This window comes from Rutilus rutilus, assembly GCF_951802725.1.
Source record: "Rutilus rutilus genome assembly, chromosome: 9".
Classification (NCBI taxonomy): domain Eukaryota; kingdom Metazoa; phylum Chordata; class Actinopteri; order Cypriniformes; family Leuciscidae; genus Rutilus; species Rutilus rutilus.
This window is the reverse complement of record NC_140223.1, coordinates 20,775,143-20,800,535: the sequence shown is the minus strand read 5'-3', so window position 1 is coordinate 20,800,535 and position 25,393 is coordinate 20,775,143. Positions and strand designations below refer to the sequence as shown.

At 39.6% G+C, this 25,393-nt stretch overlaps 1 protein-coding gene across 2 annotated transcripts in view; it reads left to right on the top strand.

The window, feature by feature from the left end:
* The window catches only part of dph1 (diphthamide biosynthesis 1), a 119,774-nt gene that overhangs the window by 58,215 nt on the left and 36,166 nt on the right, over window positions 1–25,393 (top strand). For both annotated transcript variants that reach the window (XM_084418285.1, XM_084418286.1), the window contains exons 4-5: window positions 19,289–19,410; window positions 23,935–24,089. In XM_084418285.1, coding sequence (XP_084274411.1) covers window positions 19,289–19,410; window positions 23,935–24,089 — 277 coding nt within the window. The remainder of the gene's footprint in view (window positions 1–19,288; window positions 19,411–23,934; window positions 24,090–25,393) is intronic.

The window sequence follows — 25,393 nt, the reverse complement described above, 5'->3', positions numbered from 1 at the left end:
GTGGATTGGTTGGGCAAACTCCCATGAGCCCTCCAGCACCCTGTAGAGGGTATAGAGCTGGTCCAGTGTTCCACGACCGGGACGAAAACCACACTGTTCCTCCTGAATCCGAGGTTCTACTATCGGCCGGATTCTCCTCTCCAGTACCCTGGCATAGACTTTCCCAGGGAGGCTGAGAAGTGTGATCCCCCTATAGTTGGAGCACACCCTCCGGTCCCCCTTCTTGAAAAGAGGGACCACCACCCCGGTCTGCCAGTCCAATGGTACTGTCCCCGACCGCCACGCGATGTTGCAGAGGCGTGTCAGCCAAGACAGCCCCACAACATCCAGGGACTTGAGGTACTCAGGGCGGATCTCATCCACCCCCGGTGCCTTGCCACCGAGGAGTTTCTTGACTACCTCGGTGACTTCAGCTTGGGTGATGGACGAGTCCGCCTCCGAGCCCTCAGCCTCTGCTTCCTCAATGGAAGACGTGACGGCGGGATTGAGGAGATCCTCGAAGTATTCCTTCCACCGTCCGGTGATATCCCCAGTCGAGGTCAACAGCTCCCCACCTCCACTGTAAACAGCGTTGGTAGGGCACTGCTTCCCCCTCCTGAGGCGCCGGACGGTTTGCCAGAATCTCTTCGAGGCCGACCGATAGTCCTTCTCCATGGCCTCACCGAACTCCTCCCAGGCCCGAGTTTTTGCCTCCACAACCACCCGGGCTGCAGTCCGCTTGGCCCGTCGGTACCCATCAGCTGCCTCAGGAGTCCCACAAGCCAACCAGGCCCGATAGGACTCCTTCTTCAGCTTGACGGCATCCCTTACTTCCGGTGTCCACCACCGGGTTCGGGGATTGCCGCCTCGACAGGCACCGGAGACCTTACGGCCACAGCTCCGAGTGGCCGCGTTGACAATGGAGGTGGAGAACATGGTCCACTCGGACTCAATATCTCCAGACTCCCTCGGGATCTGGTCGAAGCTCTGCCGGAGGTGGGAGTTGAAGATCTCTCTGACAGGAGATTCGGCCAAACGTTCCCAACAGACCCTCACAGTACGTTTGGGTCTGCCGAGTCTGTCCAGCTTCCTCCCCCGCGGTTTGAACATAAAAGGCTAAAAGTTTTTTAAATGTTCAATGCATGTTGAAGCTCCACCCTCTGTGCCACGAGCTGCAGCTCATTTGCATTTAAAGGAACAGACACAAAACGGTGCGTTTTTGCTCACCCTCAAAAAGTGACAATTTTAACATGCTATATAAAATATCTGTGGGGTGTTTTGAGCTGAAACTTCACATACACACTCTGGGGACATCAAAAACTTATTTTACATCTTGTGAAAAGGGCATTATACCACCCCTTTAAATCTCAATTTAAATCAGCATATCCATATTCAACATTCTTTTTTTGAAATAAACTCTCTCTCTCAAAAAAAAAAAAACTCTCCATCTGAATGTGTTTGTATAATTATTATATAAAGAGATGGTAATGTCATTCTATACCTGAATGACTTACTTTCCTCAGTGGAGCACAGAATATATTTTGATATATATATTTTTTTATATATATATATATATATATATTTTTTTTTTTTTTTTTACGTACAATGAATGTCAATGGGGTCTAATGCTATTTGGACCCAACTGACCCAAATTTTCTCTCAAATCTCACGGCCGACCTTTCAAACCCTACACGCACCATTGGACGTACGTTATCCCTTTCCTGCCTTTATGCCATGTCCATTCACGATAAGCCCCTCAGATAAGCCCAGAAATTTAGTTTACCTCACTTGCAGTTCATTTTAACATTCATTAAAGATATTTATAGGTGCATAATATACAGTAGACATATATGACCAAATTGAGTTGTCAATGTGTGCTTGTGTGGGTGTGTGTGTGAGTGAGAGAACCATCAATTTGCGTAATGGCAAACCCATTGGAGGCTAAAAGCATGTCGGGTCCAATGGCTGAGATCCAGCGTGTGGAATAGCTGTAATGATCTTGTTTTTCAGAGGGTTAAAGGATTATCCAGCAGCGTTAGAGAAAACATCTGTCTGCATGTTCTGGAAACGGGTTCTGTTTACTTTATTTATTGCGTGCTCAACCAATCCTTAGTGGAGGCGCTAGGCCGTGCCTCGAATCCTCTTTCGATCTTGGTTTGTGTAAGGTGTGTGGGTATGGAGACTTTTTGGTCTGGCAGGATAAGAAGACTGCTTTTCCTTTTTAAGAAAACCCTCAGAGGCTGAAGTGGAGAACGTTTGATCTTCGCAGTGTCATGCCCCCCTGCTGGTTCTCATTGTGCTCTTGTAGAAGTGTTTTTTCCCCTATTTTTTATAAGGTACTTTGTGCTCTCTGTGTGCAAAGTATGGTTGAACTAATATAAAAATGTTGGTTGTGTATGAAATCAGATTTATAATAAAATATTTGATTATTAATCAAATCTTTATTTTGTTAAGAAAGGCCTCTAAATAAGGACAAGACCTATAAAGTGGCTTTATCGTTCACAGCAATCCTTTTTTAATCAATATACTCAAGCAGGCTTTTGACATTTTTATCTAATTTATAGTTCCATAATTAACATGGCACATGTTGTGGAATATATGTACCATTCAAAAGTTTGGTGTCATTAAGATTTGTTTTTAAGAAATTTTTCTCTGTTGGTCTTTTGAATATTTGATTCTGTCATGCAAAGCGCATGTGACATTTGTTAGTCATCCCTTCTGGATTTCATTTATAGATAAATTACAGAATGAGACATTAGCCGCTTTCCGACCGGAGGAACAACCTTTTCACAGTTCCTAGAACTATTGGCTAAAGTACCCGTATGTTCCTGCGGTGCGAACACGCCGACTAGGAACGACTTTAGTTCTAGGAACTCCATTTGGAGGAACTAATTTAGCTCCTACTTCAGAGTAGGGTCTAAACCAGCACTATAGGAACTACCCGTGACGTTAGTGTACGCTGATGACCGAACGCACGCAAAACACCAGCACCTGCCATTTTTAAAACAGCTATATGTAAACACACAGATTATAGCCTATATATTTACTCCAGAAACTAGATACAAACATGGAAAACAGTGGGCCTCTAAACCTTTATGCTGAAGAGAAAATCCAACGCAACTTTGAGAGGACCAAGTCAAAAATGATTATGTATTTCTGCTCAGCTAGCAACACTGGACATCAACCACACGGCATAGGCTAATAACTTTTTTTTTCATATACTGTGTACTTTCTATAAAAATTCTATCTAATAACATGTTAAACAGTACTGTTAGACAGATCGCTAACTAATGAACACAGAGAATGCGAGCATTGTTTGCTCTGGCGTTCTCAGCGCCGTCAAAATAAAAGTCCGTCGCTCCGTCAAAATAAAAGTCGCCGTGCTTGCGTCACTCCCTTACCCCTCCTACCAGTTCCTATGGCCGCTTGGCCAGTGCGAACGCAAACAGCAAAACCGAGTTTGGGGGAGAGTAGTTCATAGAACTGTTTAGAAGTGGACAGTTCCTATAACTAAGTTCCTGTAACTACTTGGTCGGAAAGCGGCTATTATGAGTTATAATGTCAAAGTCAGTAAACTGAGTACGGTAAAACCACAGTTAAATAACCTGAATTACCAAACTGTGCTGTATAGCAGCACGTTGTCATCCGAATCTGGTACCGAAATCTGCAAAATGATGTACCGTTTGCTTTGTTAATATAGCAAACCTTATAACATAAAGCTCATCTTCTTAACTCTGTCTTTCTCTATTTTCCCACTGCTTGTTTCATTTTTTTATTCTTGCTCTCTCTCGATCTTTCCTGTCTTCCTCTCTCAATCGGTTTAAAGAGGAAATAATGAGGCAGACCGTCTGTAGGGTTGCTGGGATATCAAGGGAAGAGCCTCTCCATCTTGGAGGTAATCTCTCCTCTCCTCGTGTCCTCGCGCCAGGCGCGTCTGCCAACGAGAGAAGGGATGAGCCCACGCGCAACAGAACCAAATGAAATATGAGGCATCAGCAGGTGCGGCATATAAATATTTCACATCCCTAACCTGATTTGTTGTGCACTGGGCCAGACCTGTGTGTGTGTGTGTATTCAGGGATTACTGAAAGTGTTTTTGTTTATGGATGCATTAATTTGTGTTTGTGTACCTTTAACGCAGAGCCTGTATTTACAGAGCATTTAGTAAAACTTTAGAGAAATTGTGATGATTTAAAATGCTTGGTGTCATTTTGACAAATAAAAGATCTGTCTCCTTACTTTGGAAACATTCCCATGGTAGAGTATGCTAATAGGGATTAGAAGTGAAGAGGACGTTGGAGCCATAGCCTTGTGGGCAGCGCTCTGTCATATAGCGCTTCGAGCAACCCAAGTTTGAGTCTGGCTCGTGATCCTTTCCAGATCCTGTGCCTCTCTCTGCTCCCCTATCGATTCCTTTCTTTCCTTGACTGTCCAATCCAATAGGGGTGTAAGAAAATATCTATACACGTAAATATTGCTATATGTTTGGCGATATTGTATCGATTCTTAAAAACACTATCGACCCCTAGATGGCTGTGTTATCTCAGAACGTGAACTGGTGGGGAAAAGCTCAAGGCTGCATCGCTAGCGTTAGCATTAGCAAACCCAGCTCACAAGACGATAGAATTATACCAGCTCCCGCCGTGATGTTCGGCTGAAGTGTGGTTTCATTCTGGCTTTCACTATAAAGAAACCACTAAGGAGATCGACAAAAGTCATGTTGTTTGCAAAATAAGCCATGCTAAAATACAATAAGAGCTCATTTAACATTCCCGATGCCATCCAGGCAGCTGAGCGTTTAGATAGAATATGTAAATTTGTCCTGCACGCTTTCCTCTCAATAACAACAGAAATTATTGCGGTTATAAAAAGCTATTAAGAAAGCATCTGATCATAGCGATGATATGTTTGCACGAGCTCTGCAATTCAGCATCCCAGTCACGTCACATTTATTTATATAGCACTTTGTACAATATAATGCTTTAAAGCAAGCAGCTTTAATTTATTTATACACCTAAAGAATCCTGCAAACACTTTACTATTTTTCCTTTACTTGGATTGCACAAAAAACTGTTTTGATTAAATTAAATAAACATTTTAAATGAGATCTTCTTCCTAAAAAAAACAAGAAATGTCGCAATATATCACCTTTCTTACAGAATTGCAATATATTGTATTGTAGCCCCTGTATTGTGATAAGTGTAGATGTAGTGTCGCCAGATTATTGGTGATACACAGCCCTTTATCTAATAATGGCAAAAAATGCCCCCCAAAAAAAAGAGGTGAAGAGGATAAAATAAAGTTTTAAAGCCTTCGAAACAAACAGGGTTGGGAGAGATGTCAGTGGGGAGGATTTGGGCAGAGAAATGTAAGATTTTTAGTGTATCTCAGTAGAATAATTCATTTGGAATATTTTTCATTATACTGGGTGACCAGATCGCAGTGTCTCTTGTCTTACACTTTAAAAGCAGAATAGAAAATGAGCCAAGAGCTGGTAATACTTAAAAGAGCTCTTGTTACTGAAGTTGTAATATCAGTATCACATTAAAAATAGTTGCAATATTTTATTGAACAATGACATGGTAGTTTGCATTTTAGTATAGATGTAGTGGTTTAAAATCACATTGAAGTCTTTTCATGGAATTTTGCAGTATTTATTATCATAATTTTTTAAATTGTGCCCTGATAATCTTAAATCAAGATACATTCCGTCAATCTTGCAACAACATCCCTTCTCTGAAGACGTGTTTATTGGTGCGAGGGCAGGACAATCTGTCACTCACATGAGATCACAGCAATAGCAAACCATGACAATCCAATGATTCAATAAATTCCTGATGGACAAAATCATGTCCCATCCTACTTTTTTTTTTTTTTCTTGTTCAAGAAGCTGTTTCACAATAGACAATACGGAAGAAAAGACTTATCGCAGCTCCTGTTTCATGAAGATTTAAACTTTTGCTGTTTTAAATACAAATTTTGAATAGTGTAAAATAAAATTATTTTACCACCAAAGCAGATATGAAACACCATATGTTGTATGATGACTAACTGGGTTACATATTCAATTCTATCATCATTTACTCACTCTGATGTTGTTCCAAATTTTGACTTTAATTAAATAGATACAGATTTGATACCACATTGAGGTTGAGTAAATGATGACTGAATTTTTATTTCTCTGTAAGAGATTTATTGTATAATGGCTGTTCATATGTGTTCATGCATCCATCACGTCTGTTTGTATGCAATTGTATGTGTGTGTCTATACAGAATGTAGTGACAGCTCTTCATGTACTGATGCACCAGCGCACTTCTGTTCTACTATGCTCACCTGCCTCTCTCTTACTGCTCTCATGAGATGATGCATCACTTTTACTGTCTCTGAGAAAGCGAGAGAGACTGAGTGCTCAAATATTTGATGCGTGTCATAGACCTGGCTGGAATCCTGTAGTGGTAACGGGTGAACACTGTGCTTGCTCTATCGACAGGTTTGGGGTGACGAAAAAAAACAGGACTAAAATAAAAATGACACCACATCGGCATATCGTTTTGCTGCCCCCAGTTTATATAACTGCACACTGGCTTGACTGAATTAGGTCAGGTAAAAAGGCTGTGTTCATGTCTTATTAAATTAGAAAAACAGTCAGATTCGTGCCGCAAATGCATTGAACTCTTGTACTCATGGGTGCCATCATGAGTTTGAATCTAACCTGCAGTAAGTTTTAAAAATAACTAGATTTCTGCATGCTTTACCATGTCAAACTGCATGGTTCCTAGGACAATACTAGGTGGTTACTAAGGATCTCTGGATGGTTGCTAGGTGGTTACCTACTGACGCAAGTCAAAAGAATGTCTTTATTTTGAGTCTTACATGAATCTGGTCTCTCCGTCAAGTGTTTTTATTTTTTTCCCATTTTGTTGTCCGCAAGATGAAAGTTGTCAGATTGCTTAGAAAACGAATAGCTCACCATGTGATTTGAGGTATTATTTATGTGGTGTGAGATGAGTTAGTTAGGTTCATTGTTGTATTGAACAGACAAATGCTATGAGCAATAGTAATAGTAATGTTTCAATCAGAAAGCTCCACTAAAAATGGCACACAAAAAAAAAGTGTACAAATGAAAATAAATTTAAGGCAAGACACTACAGGCAAAAACATAGTTTTTTCATGCACTGGTCCATTTTGGGATATTTGGCTTATGTCTCACATTATAATCACAATGTGTTGTTTCAGACTAGTGGACTGACAAGAACCAAAATACAAAGTGTTTATTTTATTGCACTTTCTCTATCTGTAGACTTAAATTATAATACATACCTTTAAAGGGTTAGTTCACCCAAAAAATGAATTTCTGTCTTTAATTACTCACCTTATTGGTTTGGAACGACATGAGGGTGAGTGACAGAATTTTCATTTTTGGGTGAACTAACCCTTTAAGGCTGTTTTCTCAAATTGAGTTTTTCCTCTCTTTAGTAGTTTATCACCATTTCAGTAGCACGTGCATACACCGAACTTCAAAATATTTTCCTATGTATATTCTGAAGGTTTTTGTTCATATATCATTTGGTGTTGCACAACAACATTTTATTTATAAAAACATGGTGAATTTTGAGCCTGGCTTTATTAGCTGTTCAGATTTCAGAAAAAGGGTGATATGCATTTGTCTGATTTTTTTCCACCTGGGGTTCCTTAAATAAATGTATTTAATTATTTAATACTTAATCGTTAATTAATAAATAAATAAAATAATAATAATAATTTAACAAATCAGTTCTTGTACTCTTAACAAAGGCACTCTGAAATACTAGCTCGGAGACAGTTCAATTCAGGTCATGCCTCCATATCAGGAGTGTGTGTGTGGGAGGCCTGAGGGTGTTGTGGGACGGGCATCCTGGCATCCTCAACAGAGCGTCTCTCTCTCCTGGGCTGATTTCTGCCCTGAAGTGGCACTAACAGGATTTCATAGACGGTGTCACACAGCCAATGATGCATCCCCTCCAGACACCGAGACCTGCTCACACAGGAAGAAAACCACTAAGCGGTTTTGAGGCCAGCTTTTCAGGCTTTTCATCAAATGAGCAAAACACATGCCCGCTCATCTTGTACACCCTCGCACATTATCTCAGCCCCTGAGTTAGTCTGAGAAAACCTCAGTCCACAGAGGCACACAGCTGGACAATTAGAATATTTTTGCTTTCATAAATCATACTGACACTGGTCGGTTCGTATCATGTCGAAAAGGAGAAATAAGCTCAGTAGCTTTGCTAATAAGGATTTTATGGCTTTGCAGACCAGATTTAGGGCAGCTTTCTGTTGTGTAGGTTGAGAAGGTATAGGTAATGTGATTTGTGTGGGCTGGTGTGTATTGTGCTCTGCTAAGTGGTTCAGGAGTAGTTTGTAGACTGGGGGAACAGGGATGGGATATGGAAAGTCCAAAGGGACGGTTTTCTGTGACAACCCCTCGTCGCTGATCTAATATTAGTCTTATGTTAACTGAGCTCAGTGATGTGAGAGGCTAAACACACAAGCACACACAATCTGAGGTATTGAAACAGGGCAGAGGGTGCAGTGTTGAATCACTCAGGGGCTTGTGTTCTGGGCTTTCATCCACAACCTGACACAACACAAGGGCTTTCATTCCTATTGTATGTGTTTTTAAAGATGCGCACATTGGCCCAAAAAAGTTTTGGACACTTCAGTCACACTTAAAGAAAATAAAATTGTTCATGTTGGTTATGTCTATGGAGCATTTTTAATATGCTTTAAGACAAACCAAGGTCATCAGTCGACACCATTGCTTAGTATTTTCTCTTTAAAATTGCAGTGTACTAAAGACAGTCTCAAAAACGTAGTTTGAAACCGCCCCTTTTTCCTACCGTCACAAACATGTAACCAGTCCCTTCAACGTTTGGGGCAAAGCTTTTCTCCACTGACTTTCTATGAAAGCATTTCTAAGGATGCGTGTCTGACTCTCAGATGGGGAACGGGAACATGATTACAATACATTTTTAGCTGTTTATTAATGTAGTCAAGCCAAGGGCTAATCATATCAATTACCGTTATGTGTCCGACGTTTTAGAGAACAATACACAAAACAACCATTCTGATACACCTACTTGTAGACGGCCCTGTATAATTCGCTCTTCCTCTTCTTCTGAATCAGTTTCTGGTTTAAACATATATGGCTGAATAAACCAATTTTTCCACTTACCATTGTGTAGCATTTACTACAGTTCAGCAAGTGTATCAGGTAGTCTGAGCTGGTGCGAGTGAGTGGAGGTGGGACTAATTTGCATATTTATGAATCACGTGTACTAAATTAAGCAAGGGTGTAGAGTTACATTCAAGCTATTTTAAGACGTGAAGAAATTATTTTCACAGGAATTTTTTTTTTTACACAATATGCCATTTTGACTATCAAAGATTAGTTTTAAGGGATACAGGGGGACTTTAGTTTAGCTTGTCTGAAGTTTAAAATCATTGGTTACCTGTAAGCCAATCACATAACGTTTGGTTAAGAAGTGTGTTATGCGCCGACTCAGCCGCATTGAACTTCAACTGTAAACACACATGTATGATGCGAAAACAAAACCATCGAGCGAAATACCGGACTGAACATGGCTGTGAACGACTTTTGCAGATTATGTGAAGTAAAACTACGCATCCACGGTACAATCAGCGTCTACGTCACGGCTCTCAGCCCGCCCTCTGTTCGTTGATTGGCCGGCTGTTTTGAGGCCGGAGGAAAACTGAAAGACAGGTCGATATCTCAGACTGAGTACAGAAGCGAACTGGAATTGAGCGGAAGTACGAAGTCTGACGTAGTCAGGCTATACTTGTGCTATCTTTTCATAAAACAAATGGCACTTTGTTTAAACATTTTTTTGCTATTGTGAATACATGTTTTGAAGTTTGATTTAAGTATCCAAATACTTAATGGGTCCAATGTCTCATAATTGTGATGGATTTGGATATCTAGATTTGTATCTGTTTTGTGTAAATATGGTGAGTCTGTGTTGGAAATGTAAAATTTGTGTATGTTTGACAGTGATATAAATAAGAGGGAAGTAATTCCACGGTTCTAGAATGGAGCTCTCTTCCAAAAGCGTTCTTTCACAGCATAGAAAAGCAGCTGGACTGGCAAATGCCTCTAATGTGTCTTTATACCACTGATGCGTCATGTGTGCGGCCTGTTTGTTCACACTATTCAATAATCAAAATTTGAGCTTTGCATGTTTTATGATAAGGGATTATGATTCAAACATTAAAGATTAAAGATCTTAAAGTCATAACTTGGCTCTATTTCTCATGTCTTCCAAAAATATCCTTTTATAATTATAATTATCACTTCTCTAGCTCTGTTTGGCTGCTATACTCTAGACAGTTACCGGTCATAAAAAGGCACATTTTATTTGAAATAATTTGCTTTTGAAGGCTTTGATTAAGTAGCCAAAGAGAAATATCTGTTTTCTTCCAGCGTTCACAAACAGGAGAGCTTTGAGCCAGCAGCCCCTCGCTCACGCTGAGCTTTGATGAAAGTCCTGTCAAAGCCAAGTAAAGATTTCACCTCTGAGAGACAGGAGGAAAAGCTTGAAACGGATGGATCCGCTTCTAGACACAGCACACCCTAATGTTCATTAACTGAGAGAGTGAGAGACACACAGAGATGCTGACCGGTCCTGCAGGAGCATGACTCTGAGGCAGGAGGAAGGGAGACATGACAGAGAGACAGACACATGAACTGTTTGTGGAGTTTATGAGAATGTGTCAGAGAGAGACTAGACCATCCAACAACAATCACATTGACAGGAGTCCCAGGCCTTAGCTGAGTCCAAATGTCTGAAAATCTAGGATTTAAAGCACAAATTAAACTCTTTTATGATTATGGTATGTATTTTTTCAATATATAATTTATTACTTTTGTTACACATTTTATTTTTCACTTTGTTTTATTATGATCCGCTCTGTGTGAGTGTGTCGCTGGCTGACTGTTTTGTGTGCTAACTGGCTGCTACAGAGACACTAATTAACAAGGCCTGTTATTGAGATCACAGACATTTCTACATCTTAATTGCATCTTAATGACATTTCAGCTCAGATGTAGCTGGAGCCAGATAACATGATTGAAAGAGGGAGAGAGTGGATTTGATTTCGATGGAAGAATAGCAGAGCTTCAATAACAAGCAGACCGGGGCCCATATCTGACAGTGACTCTTCTATCCTGCGGTCAGCATTTGGAGGGGCGTGCAAAGCACTAATCACGACTAAAACCCCTCATCTTACTCGCTCTGAGCCTCAGTCCCAGCGGGAGCACGAACTTGATCCACACTCCTGCTCCAATAATTACAGCGTCATTCCCAGGTAGCAAGCACTATATCTCGCTCTTGCACAAGCTCCGGTAATCTGACACTCGGAGTTTATATTAATGTATTTCCGTTTTTCATCCGCAAGCCCCCTTAGTCTGTTAATCGGATACACTGCGCAAATAAGGAAACCTGACAATGAGGTTTTGCACGTGTTTTGTTGCCGCAGGCTGGGGTAGTCATCGTTACTAGCGACAGATGTGCCAGAATTTATATTTGGGTCCTGCTTATGTGTGCTGTGTGTAAGGCATTGCATTTGAATTGAAGTGGCAAACGGAATTCAAAGATGTGATTACAATTTGCATTTAATTAAGTAGATTAAAATCAATTTAAATTTGAAGAAATATAACTGCGTTAAGTGTCATTTTTAACTAGAAATGTAAAGTTTGTCAATGACTATTGCCTTGACCGTCTAACTGTAAAAGATAATAAAAATCGGATGGATGGATGGATGGATGGATGGATGGATGGATGGATGGATGGATGGATGGATGGATGGATGGACATAGAATGTATGTACACTGAACAAAATTATAAACGCAACACTTTTGTTTTTGCCCCCATTTTTCATGAGCTGAACTCAAAGATCTAAGACTTTTTCTATGTACACAAAAGGCCTATTTCTCTCAAATATTGTTCACAAATCTGTCTAAATCTGTGTTAGTGAGCACTTTTCCTTTGCCGAGATAATCCATCCACCTCACAGGTGTGGCATATTAAGATGCTGATTAGACAGCATGATTATTGCACAGGTGTGCCTTAGGCTGGCTACAATAAAAGGCCACTCTAAAATGTGCAGTTTTACTGTATTGGGGGGGGTCCGAAAACCAGTCAGTATCTGGTGTGACCACCATTTGCCTTGCGCAGTGCAACACATCTCCTTCGAATAGAGTTGATCAGGTTGTTGATTGTGGCCTGTGGAATGTTGGTCGACTCCTCTTCAATGGCTGTGCAAAGTTGCTGGATATTGGCAGGACCTGGAACACACTGTTGTATACGCCGATCCAGAGCATCCCAAACATGCTCAATGGGTGACATGTCTGGTGAGTATGCTGGCCATGCAAGAACTGGGATGTTTTCAGCTTCCAGGAATTGTGTACAGATCCTCGCAACATGGGGCAGTGCATTATCATGCTGCAACATGAGGTGATGGTCGCGGATGAATGGCACAGCAATGGCCCTTTAGGATTTTGTCACGGTATCTCTGTGCATTCAAAATACCATCAATAAAATGCACCTGTGTTCGTTGTCCATAACATACGACTGTCCATACCATAACCCCACCGCCACCATGGGCCACTCGATCCACAACATTTACATCAGCAAACCCACATGACGCCATACACGCTGTCTGCCATCTGCCCTGTACAGTGAAAACCGGGATTCATCCGTGAATAGAACACCTCTCCAAAGTGCCAGGAGCCATCAAATGTGAGTTTGACTCAAGTCGGTTGCGGCGACAAACTGCAGTCAGGTCGAGACCCCGATGAGGATGACGAGCATGCAGATGAGCTTTCCTGAGACGGTTTCTGACAGTTTGTGCAGAAATTCTTTGGTGATGCAAACCGATTGTTGCAGCAGCTGTCTGGCTGGCTGGTCTCAGACGATCTTGGAGGTGAAGATGCTGGATGTGGAGGTCCTGGGCTGGTGTTGGTTACACATGGTCTGCAGTTATGTGGCCGGTTGGATGTACTGCCAAATTCTCTGAAACGCCTTTGGAGATGGCTTAAGGTAGAGAAATTAACATTCAAATCAGGGCAACAGCTCTGGTGGACATTCCTGCAGTCAGCATGCCAATTGCCAAAGAGCAAAACTTGCGACATCTGTAGCATTGTGCTGTGTGATAAAACTGCACATTTTAGAGTGGTCTTTTATTGAGGCCAGCCTAAGGCCATATCCACACTAATACGTTTTCGTTTGAAAACGTATATTTTTCTTTCCGGTTTGGCCTTCCGTCCACACTGAGATGGTGTTTTTTTTTTATTTATGAAAACTAAGCTTTTTTGAAAATGCACTTCGAAGTGGATACATTTGAAAACGCCGTTTTCACGTTGTGGTGTGGACTGTGAAACCGGTGCTATTTAAAAACGATGACGTAGATTTAGTCATGTGATGCATATTGTACCAATAGATATTCATGTTATACCAGTATTGTGCCTATTATGTGCTATTCACTTTCACACTGTTGCTAAAAATATCACAGTCCTGCAAAGATGACAGAATTTACTCACATTTGCTGTCCTGCGGCAATACATGAGAGCAATCGCGTTTTGACCAAACATATGGTGACTGCGTGCAATCAGTGAATGGTGAGATATTTTTTTAAATAAAATTATCCTGTCAGAAGAATTGCGCGATAACCTCATTATTTTTCCATCTGAATCATATCAGTGATCTTTTGTGGGGTTTTACGCATGCGCAGTAAGGTGAATTTAGCGTTTTCAGGCGTTTTTCAAAAGTTTAGTGTGGACGGAGAGCGTTTATAAACGAAATCGCCGTTTTCAAATGTATCCGGATTAATGTAGACGTAGCCTAAGACACACCTGTGCAATAATCATGCTGTCTAATCAGCATCTTGATATGCCACACCTGTGGTGGATGGATCATCTCAGCAAAGGAGTAGTGCTCACTAACACAGATTTAGACAGATTTGTGAACAATATTTAAGAGAAATAGGCCTTTTGTGTACATAGAAAAAGTCTCATTCAGCACATATGTGGGGGCAAAAACGAAAGTGTTGCGATTATAATTTTGTTCAGTATATATTTCATTATATTTAAACGAATCTAAAATGAATCATAGTAGGGGGGTATTGGTCTTTTTATTGTAAAGGAATTAAATAATTATAGGATTAAAAGGGATTTAAGGAAATAGAAATATTAATGATACATACAATAATGTCTAGGCCTAATTGTAAAGTAAGATTGAAACTATTTACAAATAAAATTATTTAAAAATATGCACACATTCACTCGTCAGAAACGTAAAACATTTATTTTCTTGTCACATTCAGTCATGAATTACATGATTAAAATTATAGCATCTTTCCAATTCAAAGTGACGAAATTTCATAGAAGAGTTGAGTAGTTTGCATCACTACATATTTCAGTTAGTTGTTGAATTTTTCTATCATAAAACAGTTGTCAGATATTAAATGTTTAGCTACTTACGGCTTACCACGCCACGGCCTCTTTCGCTGTTAAAACGAAAGTGTCACGTTGGAATTCGCACTCATCTTCTGTGAACGGTAAGGTCCGCCTCCTTTGATTTGATTGACCATTTCAGTCATTTTGACATTGACGAGCGCAGTTAGAGTGCTGAGGCTCTTTTAAAACTTTTTGTCATCCTTACAACAAACAGGCACGTAATGGAGTGCAACAGAACAACGTCAAGAATGTAACATTTTGTCAATGGTCACGGCCCTCCTTCAAAGTATCAACTGTCCCTTTAAATTTTGAATTTCATGGAACTTTAGAGATTTTTCATATACTCTCTGCTTCTGAACATCCACAGTCAACCTCTCCTCATCCATGTCTTATGTTCAACATGAGGAATGTGATTTTGATACTGTGAGTTTTCAGCGTGGCTTCTCTGTGCAGTGATACAGTTTGATATTTTGTTTACATTTTTAAGTGTGACTTAAGTTTCCAAATACTTTTGGTGCCACTGTATATGTACTGTTCTGAACCATTTAATTCGTGTGCATCTTATCGTTTTGGCCTGGTAATGATTCCACCCACTCATGAATGTGTATGCGCAAACGTGCAGCAGATGGGCAGAAAGAGAGGGGGACCTTGATGAGAGAAAGGATGAGCGAATCAAATCTACCACAGCAAATATTTATTTACCAGATGAGCTCTCCTCATCCATCTCTCTCTGCTTTACAAGCAACGGCTACTTGCCTGCGTCCTTCACATGAGAATAACTGTGTGTGAAGAGAGAGGGTGTGTTTGGGGGCACTGGGTTACCGAAGTAAGCCATGTATGAGACTCAAACGCAGGCAGTGTGTTATGAAGAGACGATAGGTCTGTGTTTGTGTGGCATGCAGGCACAGTTTGTTTTATAGTATACACATTATACAATTTTATTTTCCTTAATTTTTACATACATACACACACACACACACACACACACACACACATATATATATATATATATATATATATAATGAAGGAAAATAAAAATGTATAATGTGTATACTATAAAACATTGATTTTGTTTTCATGATAATAAAACACTTAAGCACCTAGAAATTAGTTCTCATTACTGTAATGTATTTTTTATTTTTAGTTGTTTGCAAGTCCCATTATTCTCAGTGGTGATTCTCATTATATTCATGTATTTGTTAAATCTATTGCAGTAAAAAAATGTGTGTAATAAGTTCTGCAAACCCATTGCCTTTTGGCAAAATTCACAGTTTTGATTGCAAAAAAAAAAAAGAGTCACTTATGTTATTTGTGCAGAAGGAGGTTTTTTTCCATTTAATTAGATATTTATTAGCCAATAAATCCACATAAACGTTTTTTCTCGGTCGATCATGTGCTTGACTACAGTGGCGCAAGCGTAGACCGCTCAAAGACCGGAGGATCGCATAGAATAAATTCAAGTCTAATATATTCAGATGCTTCATCTTTCTAGAAATAAATTTGCAATTGACCCTTTTTGGTGAAATATAACCAGGACATGTTGGGCAAAAAAATCTTAGCAATGGGAAAAAAAGTTGACTTCAGATGGTGTGCTTGGCTCGCAATAGAGGTAAATGACTACATAGATTGACAAACTGAGGAAAAGGTCCAGTGAACAGTCCAGACAGAGCGATCAGTACAGACTGTACTATGTGCTATGGTGTTGTACTGGCCACTTTAAGAGAGCTCAATCTCAGTTTAGAAGGTGAATCAGGTGGAGGGGTTTAGGTGTGTGTGTGTGTGTGTGTGTGTGTGTGTGTGTGTGTGTGTGTGTGTGTGTGTGTGTGTGTGTGTGTGTGTGTGTGTGTGTGTGTGAGTGTGTGTGTGTGTGTTCAAAAAGATAGAAAATGTGCCTGTGTTCTATTAATAATTCCTGTCCTAAATGTGTCTGCTTCCAGACAGCCAGCTTCCCATACAACAGCCTCTATTCTCTTTTTCCCTCCTTTCTTCTCCTCGCATATTCATTCTCTCTCGTTTTTCTCACTCATAATTTATGTGCTCCGGTCTCATGTTTATCCTGCATTTAAATTTCACATAGAGGAGAGGCAGCAGCAGTGAGCCAGTCAATAGATGTGCTAACACTTAACACAACCCCTGCCGAAGCAAACAAAAACAGATCGTTGGCTCTTCAAACAGCTCCTCAGAGATCCACCTTTCTGGGATGCTTGTCATTGTCCTACAAAGTGAAAGAAGGAAGCCAAGGACAATTTGTTGCAGCATTTCTTAAGAGTGGGCTTTACTGGACATGGAGGCTCAGTAATGTCCTTCAGTCACTTTTTTAGGAAGTTACATAGTAAAAAGTCCTTTAACAGACACTTAAATTCTTGCATTCAGAGTCTAATGTTTTACACATCAGCCAGTGACCGGTGAATTAATGCTGGCTATGAAACTGTTTTGTATGATATTAAATTAAATATTTAGATATAAATAGTACATCGTTTTTGTACTTAGCTGTTGTTTTTTGCATATCGGTAACAAACAGCACAAGTTATTGCGTGTCTTGCATTATATGCAAGTCTCCTCTCAAGCTGCGTCTGAATATCTGTATTTTCATACTTATTCAACTATTAACGTGTATTTTTAAGAATGCAGGCCAGTGTCAGAGTTTTGGGTTACTGGCCTTGTTGGGTCAGTGGCAGTGCTATATCTCACATTTTCTGATCATATACATGCATTTTATTTTTTGCTGATTTAAACATTTTATATGACACTTGGTTGTGAATTCTGTGAAACATACATTGTGTTTCATATACAAATGTGTGCCGGGTAATTAGAAAATGTAAAATCTAATTGGTCCTTAATTCTGCTCCATATAAAAACATAAATTTTGTCTTTATTGGCTGTTAATGTGTCACATTGTTTAATTGTTTAAATTAAACAGACACATTTCTGAGGGGTTTTGGACCAGCCGAGCAAGTGCTATTTGGATAATTGGGAATGCTAACATGCTAACAGACAGCTTTTTCCAGATTGTTTTAGAAATCATTGATTATGGCACAGTGTTAATTAACCAGGCACAAGTTTAATGGCTTTCTCAATGGTGATAGCTCATGCATAGCACCACTTGCAATCTCTTGGTCACCAGCTTAAGTCAAGTCAAGTCAAGTCATCTTCATTTATATAGCGCTTTTAACAATGTAGATTGTCTCAAAGCAGCTTCACAGAGATAAATGTATAATATAACGTAAGATTGTTTTGGCTTTATAGCGGTTCTTTAATAAAGTTATTTTCCAGCTAAAGTTAGTTTTGATTGATTCGCTTCCGTCGCAACGATCATTTGTTTTTAAATTAGGGCCGCCAAGACGACACCATTCTCTCTACACAGATTTTAAACGCGAACCTGTGAGAAACGCTGATGGCGTTCAGATGCACATTAAGAACGAGAACTATAGTTATGTGCGTTTGAATATATGTGTGCAGGTTTGGAATTCCCTACAAACCAAACCTAAACAAATTACTGGTGTTTCCTTATAGTTTTGATTCAGAATTTTATTTTATTTTATCAATTCGGGGTAGATACGCAAATTGAGTTTTCCCGACGACGCGTTATCTGTAGAGTGGGAAAGGGATCCTCCATAGGGAGAGACTAGTTGGCCCTTCAGCACTGCATTGACATCGGGTCCAGGCGAAGGTCCTTCATCAGATCTGGAAACGGCCTGGATCCGGCAGGCTGCGGGAAAACCTTGGGATAAACAAAGACACTAAAATTAGCGTAGATGCCATTCTTCTCATGATGTAACAAGTACATCAGGATTTATGGGAAGTGTTCCCGGTTCCAGCTGACCTAATCTATGCAGCCTAATATTGAATTATAGAAGTCTATAATGTATTATGTGAACGCTATGTCAAAGAGATGTGTCTTTAATCTAGATTTGAACTGACAGAGTGTGTCTGCTTCCCGGACAATGGTAGGAAGGCTGTTCCAAAGTTTTGGTGCTAAATAGGAAAAGGATCTACCGCCAGCAGTTGATTTAGATATTCTAGGTATTATCAACTGGCCGGAATTTTGAGATCGCAATAGACGTGAAGGAGTATAATGCGTTAAGAGCTCGCTCAAGTACCGCGGAGCTAAACCATTTAGTGCTTTGTAAGTAATCAGCAATATTTTAAAATTGATGCGATGTTTAATAGGGAGCCAGTGCAGTTTTGACAGAACCGGGCTAATATGGTCATACTTCCTGGTTCTGGTAAGAACTCGAGCTGCTGCGTTTTGGACCAGCTGTAGTTTGTTTATTAAGCGTGCAGGGCAACCACCCAGTAGAGCATTACAATAATCTAGCCTTGAGGTCATGAACGCATGGACTAATTGTTCCGCATTTGTCAATGAGAGCATATGACGTAATTTAGATATATTTTTAAGATGGAAAAATGCGGTTTTACAGATACTAGACACGTGACTTTCAAATGAAAGATTGGTATCAAAGCTTACTACTTACAGCAAACCATAGCTATTAACTTTAGTGTGGAACTTGACCCTCGACCATCAGTTAAGTTTTTATGTTAATTACTGTCCATCGCTTTGTTGTCTCTGAAGGTTATTCTAGAAGGTTTTTTTTTTTTTTTTTTCAGAGTGCATCAGTTTACAGCTAGCGGGAGCCCACTTAACTGGAGACATGGATGTCTCTGAATGACATTTCCGCTTGAGAGTGATTGATCTGCCAACTGTGTGGACCCGTCATTTTACTTGAAGCCTGAAAGATTTGAATTGCAATAGGGTGGTGATCAAGGTCATTGATTGGTTGATTGTTGTTTGTCAGATTCACAGAGGCGGACACTCTGGTGATGGGAGATGTGACATATGGGGCCTGCTGCGTGGACGACTTCACTGCACGCGCTCTGGGAGCCGACTTCATGGTGCATTATGGCCACAGTTGTCTCAGTGAGTATGCGCACACAGACACACACACACACAATCATTATTCATGTGCGAATTAAAGGGGTAGTTAACCTAAATTATTACATGGCTTGGTTGAATTCTAATGTAGAATGCGGTCTGTTATTTCTTGATAACAGACCGCTGCTAAGTATAACACACCGTTGCCATGAAAAACAGAGCGTTGCTATGGACGCAGGATTCTAACCGTAGAGACGGAACAGACTATTTTCTTTAGCGGAAGCAATACAATCGTTTTTAAATCAATAAACTCCTTTTTAAATCAATATTTTGTGCCAAATTATTGATTTATTTGATAGGTAGCCATGTAATAAGCGGGATAATGTAGAGCGAGGCGGTTGTTATAGCGAATACAACCCCTTCAGGCTGATTCAAGATCCCTCCGCTTCGCGCCGGGGTCCTGATCAGCCTGTCAGGGTTGTATTCGCTATAACAACTGCCTCGCTCTACATTATCCCTTACATGTAACATTCTCTCATCATTTTCTCACCCTCTTGCTAAACTCGTATGACTTGCTTTCTTCTGTGGAATGCAAACTTTTATGATATTTATTTTGGTGCTTTTTTGTTATTCTTGACAGGCCCTGGTCAACATTCACTTTCATTGTATAAAACTATATTGCTATTGTTAACTAAAACTACTAAAACAGTTTTCAGTAAGTGACTTGTGTCAGTTAGTTGTCAAGGCAACATTTCTAATTTTCAAGCTCTAAAATTACTATAACTGAAAAAAATATGAACTGAAGCTATATAGAAAAAAATGACAAAAGCACATAACAAAATGACTCAAGTTTCAACTAAAATGAAAACTAAAAATATAAAAAATAAAAGCTAATTCAAAATATTAAGAAATAATATAATAGTACATGTATAATACTTAAATATTACTTGTATGGATGGAAAAGTGCGGTGTGAACTCCTTTTGTGTTCCACAGAAGAAAAAAAATTAATCCGCTTTGTATTGTTCATAGTTGGGTATTATTACTGTTCCTTTAACATATGTATAGACTACACGCCCTCAAAGTAATTTTCATAAAGGAATACGTCTCATGTTCCCCTTCCTATGGTTTCTCGTGAGCATGTTTCAAGGTCTTTCATTGACGGTTAACTGCTTGTTTGAAAAAAATTGAGAAATTGACCAAGAAAGCTCCAGGGCAGTCTGTAAGAGCAAAGGTTGGAGACAGTCAGCCGTGGTAAGGAGAAGTTGAGATGTATGGATTTTACTCTTGAAGTGCCTTGCAAAGCTGCTCTCAATAGCTCAGTGTGGTAGTCGGTCTGAGTCGTGATGTGTAAGGGATAGCAGATGTTTTGAATGGGCCTGCCTGCACGTGTACTCAGCAGATCAATAGTGAACATGCATTAAGGGTGTCCTTTGAAAGTCCTGGATGTGCCAGCTTAGAGGAGGACGCTCCTTCACCCCACGCTGCCCGTCAACAGCACAACATACAGTAGAGGAAATGCTAAATCAATAGGGCCAATATATCTCCAGCAGAACAATCACACCTCTTCCAAATACCAGACCCGACCGAGGGAATATTAATCCTGCATCTGAGGGCCAAAGCCTCCAGCAAAAAAAAAATATATATATATATGCCTGCCATAACACTTATTTTTGCTTTGCTCTGTTTGTTTGGCTTTTTTATGCTTCTTTTCAGTGATATCCTTGAGACCAACAATATTCTAATATCAAAGGTTTACTGGAGTGACTTTGACAGTGCAGAAAGCAGGTGCAGAAAGCTTATATTTTTCTGTGGTGACTTTTTTGACCAGCAAAAAAAAAGCTTACGAAGCAGGAAAAAAGTGATTGTTCATTCTGTCACTGAAGATGTTGTCAATGATTACAGTTTACCTGTAGGTTGATTCGATAGCATCTATATTCTTTAATGATAGAATAAGTTGCTCCTAGTCTCTTTTAATGGATATTCACAGAGTGATGTTAATTGTATATATACATATATTTATACACTTTTTATAGTGTATATTGAAAGCAATTGCTGTTTATTTTATAAACACACAAAGCCGCAGACCTCTGGCATTTTGAACATTATTGAGCGTATTTCTCTATGCCACTGGGCACGTGCATGCCTGTGCATTCTTTAATTTTTTCCAACTTTATGAAGCTCCTCAATTATATCTGCTTATATGTCAGCCCTTAAACAAAAACATAGATAAGGGAAGGAGACAAAGGCATGGAGCGTCTCTGAATCCATGACTCTTATTGACAAAAGCTGTAATTGCAGTGAGTAAGTGCTCTCAGTCTGCCGTGCTAATTGGATAAGAGAAATGGATCGATTCCACTTAACTTCAACCCTCCGGCCCCTCACATCTTTTTACTTTGTTTTCTAGCACCTGCGGGAAGAGGTTAATGCCACTTGTGTGTTTCATGTGTGTATGAAAATAGCCCTGGATATATGTGCATTTTGACAGTGCCCCACTTCAATGAAAAACTTTGCAAAAATAAAACTTTATTGCCACAGTCAGTAAAATCTCTCTTCCACCTCTCTGTCTGTCTCTCTTTCTTTCTCTCTCTCAGTACATCACTTCCTCTATTTACTAACCATGAACTTGGTTCATGACGTTTGTTTTGTAGCTCTGTTTTATAAACCTTTTTAGCTGCCTCACTGCTTATTGCCTATATAGGCAGCTGCCTTCTAAGGGATCATCCTAACCACCTTTGAAACTCACGATTGTCAGATTTGGACGCTCTACATGGGTAACAAGCTTACAACCTGCAAGCAAGAAGCTTGACATCCAATTCAGTAGAGTTTGATGTTAGCATGTTGCTAAGCTAACAGCGCAGTACTCTAAAGCCTCATTCAGACTGTCAGTACAAATCCGATTTTTGTGCATATCCGATTGAAATCCGATCAGATTTAGATTTTGCCGTGTGAACAGCAAAAGAATCACATGAAATGGATTTGTAAAAATCATGTTTTGAGACTGGCGGAGACGGCAACACGCAATAATATCATACCAGCCTGCCGCTGCCTCAGAAGACGTAGTTCAGAGTGGATTCCAAACAGATACACAAATAATCGGATTTGGACTGACAAGTGTGAATGTAGCCTAAAAGCATAACACAACACACAAAAAAAATTTTCAAATAAGTTTATAATCAACATTTCTCTCACCTCTTTTCCTGAGGATTTCGCAGTGCATTCTGGGGTTGCCCTCCCCATAAACATACATGTGATACTGCCTTAGAATAATTAATAAGAGACAGTATAATTGTTTCGGTAACACTTTACAATAAGGTTCATTAGTTAACATTAGTTAATGTATTTTCTAACATTAACAATGAGCAATACATTTGTTACTGTATTTATTAATCTTTGTTCATGTTATTTCACAGTGCATTAACAAATGCTAACAAATACAACCTTTGATTTTAATGACGTATTAGTAAATGTTGAAATTAATATTAACTAAGATGAATAAATGCTGAAGAAGTATTGTTCATTATTTGTTCATGTTAACTAAAGTAGTTAACCAATGAACCTATATGTAAACATGTTCCCTGTCTGATGTTAGAACAACACTCACTCAGCAAATGTTTTGTTACATTTGTGATTTTAAATGTTCGCCAATTGTCCTTTTTAAAATGTTTGTATACAGGTATGACACTTAAAGATATGAAAATCCTGTTATCATTTCTTACCCTGATTATGACTTTATTTCTACTGCAAAACCTAACTGTTTTGGTTACCATTGACTTTTATTGTATGGACACAAAAACCCACACACAGACAGAATGTTCCTTTTTGAGTGAACTATCCTTTTAAAAAAATGCAATGCTTTCCAGAGTATGTGCTCTTTCATAGACATCTTATCAACGTGTGCTTACTGAGAAGCCTCTGTTGATCTTGCTTTGAGCGATTTAATTTTTCTTCCTCTCTTCCCACTTTCTTTACTGTCTTGTCGTCTGTTCTTACATAGTTAAATGGGTTCCATGTTTAAAACACTCCCTAAAGGTGGCATTTGCCTAATAGCAGTGAAATGGCCATTAGAGCAGTGGCTTTAAAGAGAATGCTACAAGAAGAGCAGCAATTATGACCATCAGCAGTAAATAATGTAGATGGAAGAAGACTGAAGCCCGCCTCCCTCTTTCAGCTCTGCTTTAAATGGGGTGTGAAATGAATGACATTAATAGCAATTGTGCGATTTTCTCTTTTCTTCAGTTACTGTCATCTGTAGATCTGAGGTATGCTGAGTAACACAAACTTTTCTGAGTTTTCAAAACAATTCAGTGTTTTAGTTATACTCTTGATTACTCAGTTTCTCTAGTATTTCCATGTTAAATAAACCTACTGTAGCTTTGTACTATTGTATTTGTCCTACTTGTTGTAATTTTGCTTCTTTGTTCTTTTTTCCTTTTTATAAGAAAAATTAAATTAAATAAAAATAGCAATATCAAGATATATCGTTATCTTGATATAAAGTTTCTCAAACCATGAAACAAGATTTTGGTTATTTCGCCCACCCCATATGCTAATGTTGTTTGTGTCCTCAGTCCCTATAGACTCGACTGAGGGCATCAAGATGCTGTACGTGTTTGTGGACATCCAGATCGACACTGCCCACTTCCTGGAGACGCTCAGGTTTAACTTCCCTCCTGGCCATTCGCTCGCCCTCGTCAGCACCATCCAGTTTGTGGCTGCTTTGCAGGTGACCTTTGAACCCCCCGATTCTTACTCAATGATAACCATTCCCTGCGGTTAAAAATGTTCTCTGATTCGTTTACTGTCTCTTTCTCTCTATGACTTACCTTCCTGCTTCAAGGTCTCTGACAGCACATACGGCTGCCCTTGTGTGTGTGTTTTTGCTCCTATAACAGTGTGTGTTTGTGTATGTGGGTGTGAAATGCAGTTAAAGTTATTTTGAACTGCGCAAGAGGAATTATCAGAAGGCATGTTGCACTCAGCACTGCACCTTACATAAGTGTGAGATTTTCTTCCCTTCCTCTTTTTTTCCTGTTTTGCTTTCCTCCTCTCTGTCGGTTTCACCCTCCTGCCTAAAAATGACCCGTTATTTCTGGAAATAGCATGGCCTGCGTGTCGTGTGTGTGTAGGCCCGTTCCCGTGCTCTGGGTGGGTGCTTGGGGTCAGAGGGGTGTTTTAGTTATTCTCTTTGCTCATCAAAAACAAAATCTTAACCATAATGTCTCCACCCCGTTGCATTACTGCAGCCTTCTTGCCTTAATTTTTTTTGGCACAATTCCTTTGCTTGCTTTTTGTTGGAAAGAAAAGCCTGTAGGTGTTGGGAGATGTGCTGGATGACTGTGTCTCTGATTGTATCTGTCTCTCCTACCACGTTTCCATCGAAAAAGGTGTCATTGCACGTTCTGGAGCCGGAGCTCAGCTAGATCTGCAAACTTCTCTCAGAACCAGACCATGTTCCAACTTAACTATATTACAATAAAACCTGTCCAGAGCTTTTGATGCAAGTTTTAGGAGCTTATGTATATGCAGTATCTCACAAAAGTGAGTACACCCTTTACATTTTAGCAAGCATTTCAGTATATCTACTCAAGGGACAATACTATAGAAATGAAACTTGGATAGATTTTAAAGTAGTCAATGTGCTGCTTGTATAGCATCATATATTTACTGTCCTCTGAAAATAACTCAACACACAGCCATTATTGTCAAAATAGCTGGCAACAAAAGTGAGTACATATACATTTCAAACATTTAAACAAATCTTACCTACCCTAAACTTTTGAATGGTAGTGCATATAATATTTTACGGCAGCTCTGGCATTCACTAATATGCAAGTACATTCAGCATGATTATGATATTGCTGTTATACAACAGTTAAAAAAAAAGAAAGAAGTTAAATGCGGAGTGCCTTAAGTTTCCAAAATCTGTCCAGTTCGTTCACCAGAAAAGATAAGACTTCATTTCATTCATTAACTTAATTTGGTGCAAATTTCTTGCTGCCTTTGGGCCTCTAACATTAGTGGTTCCTG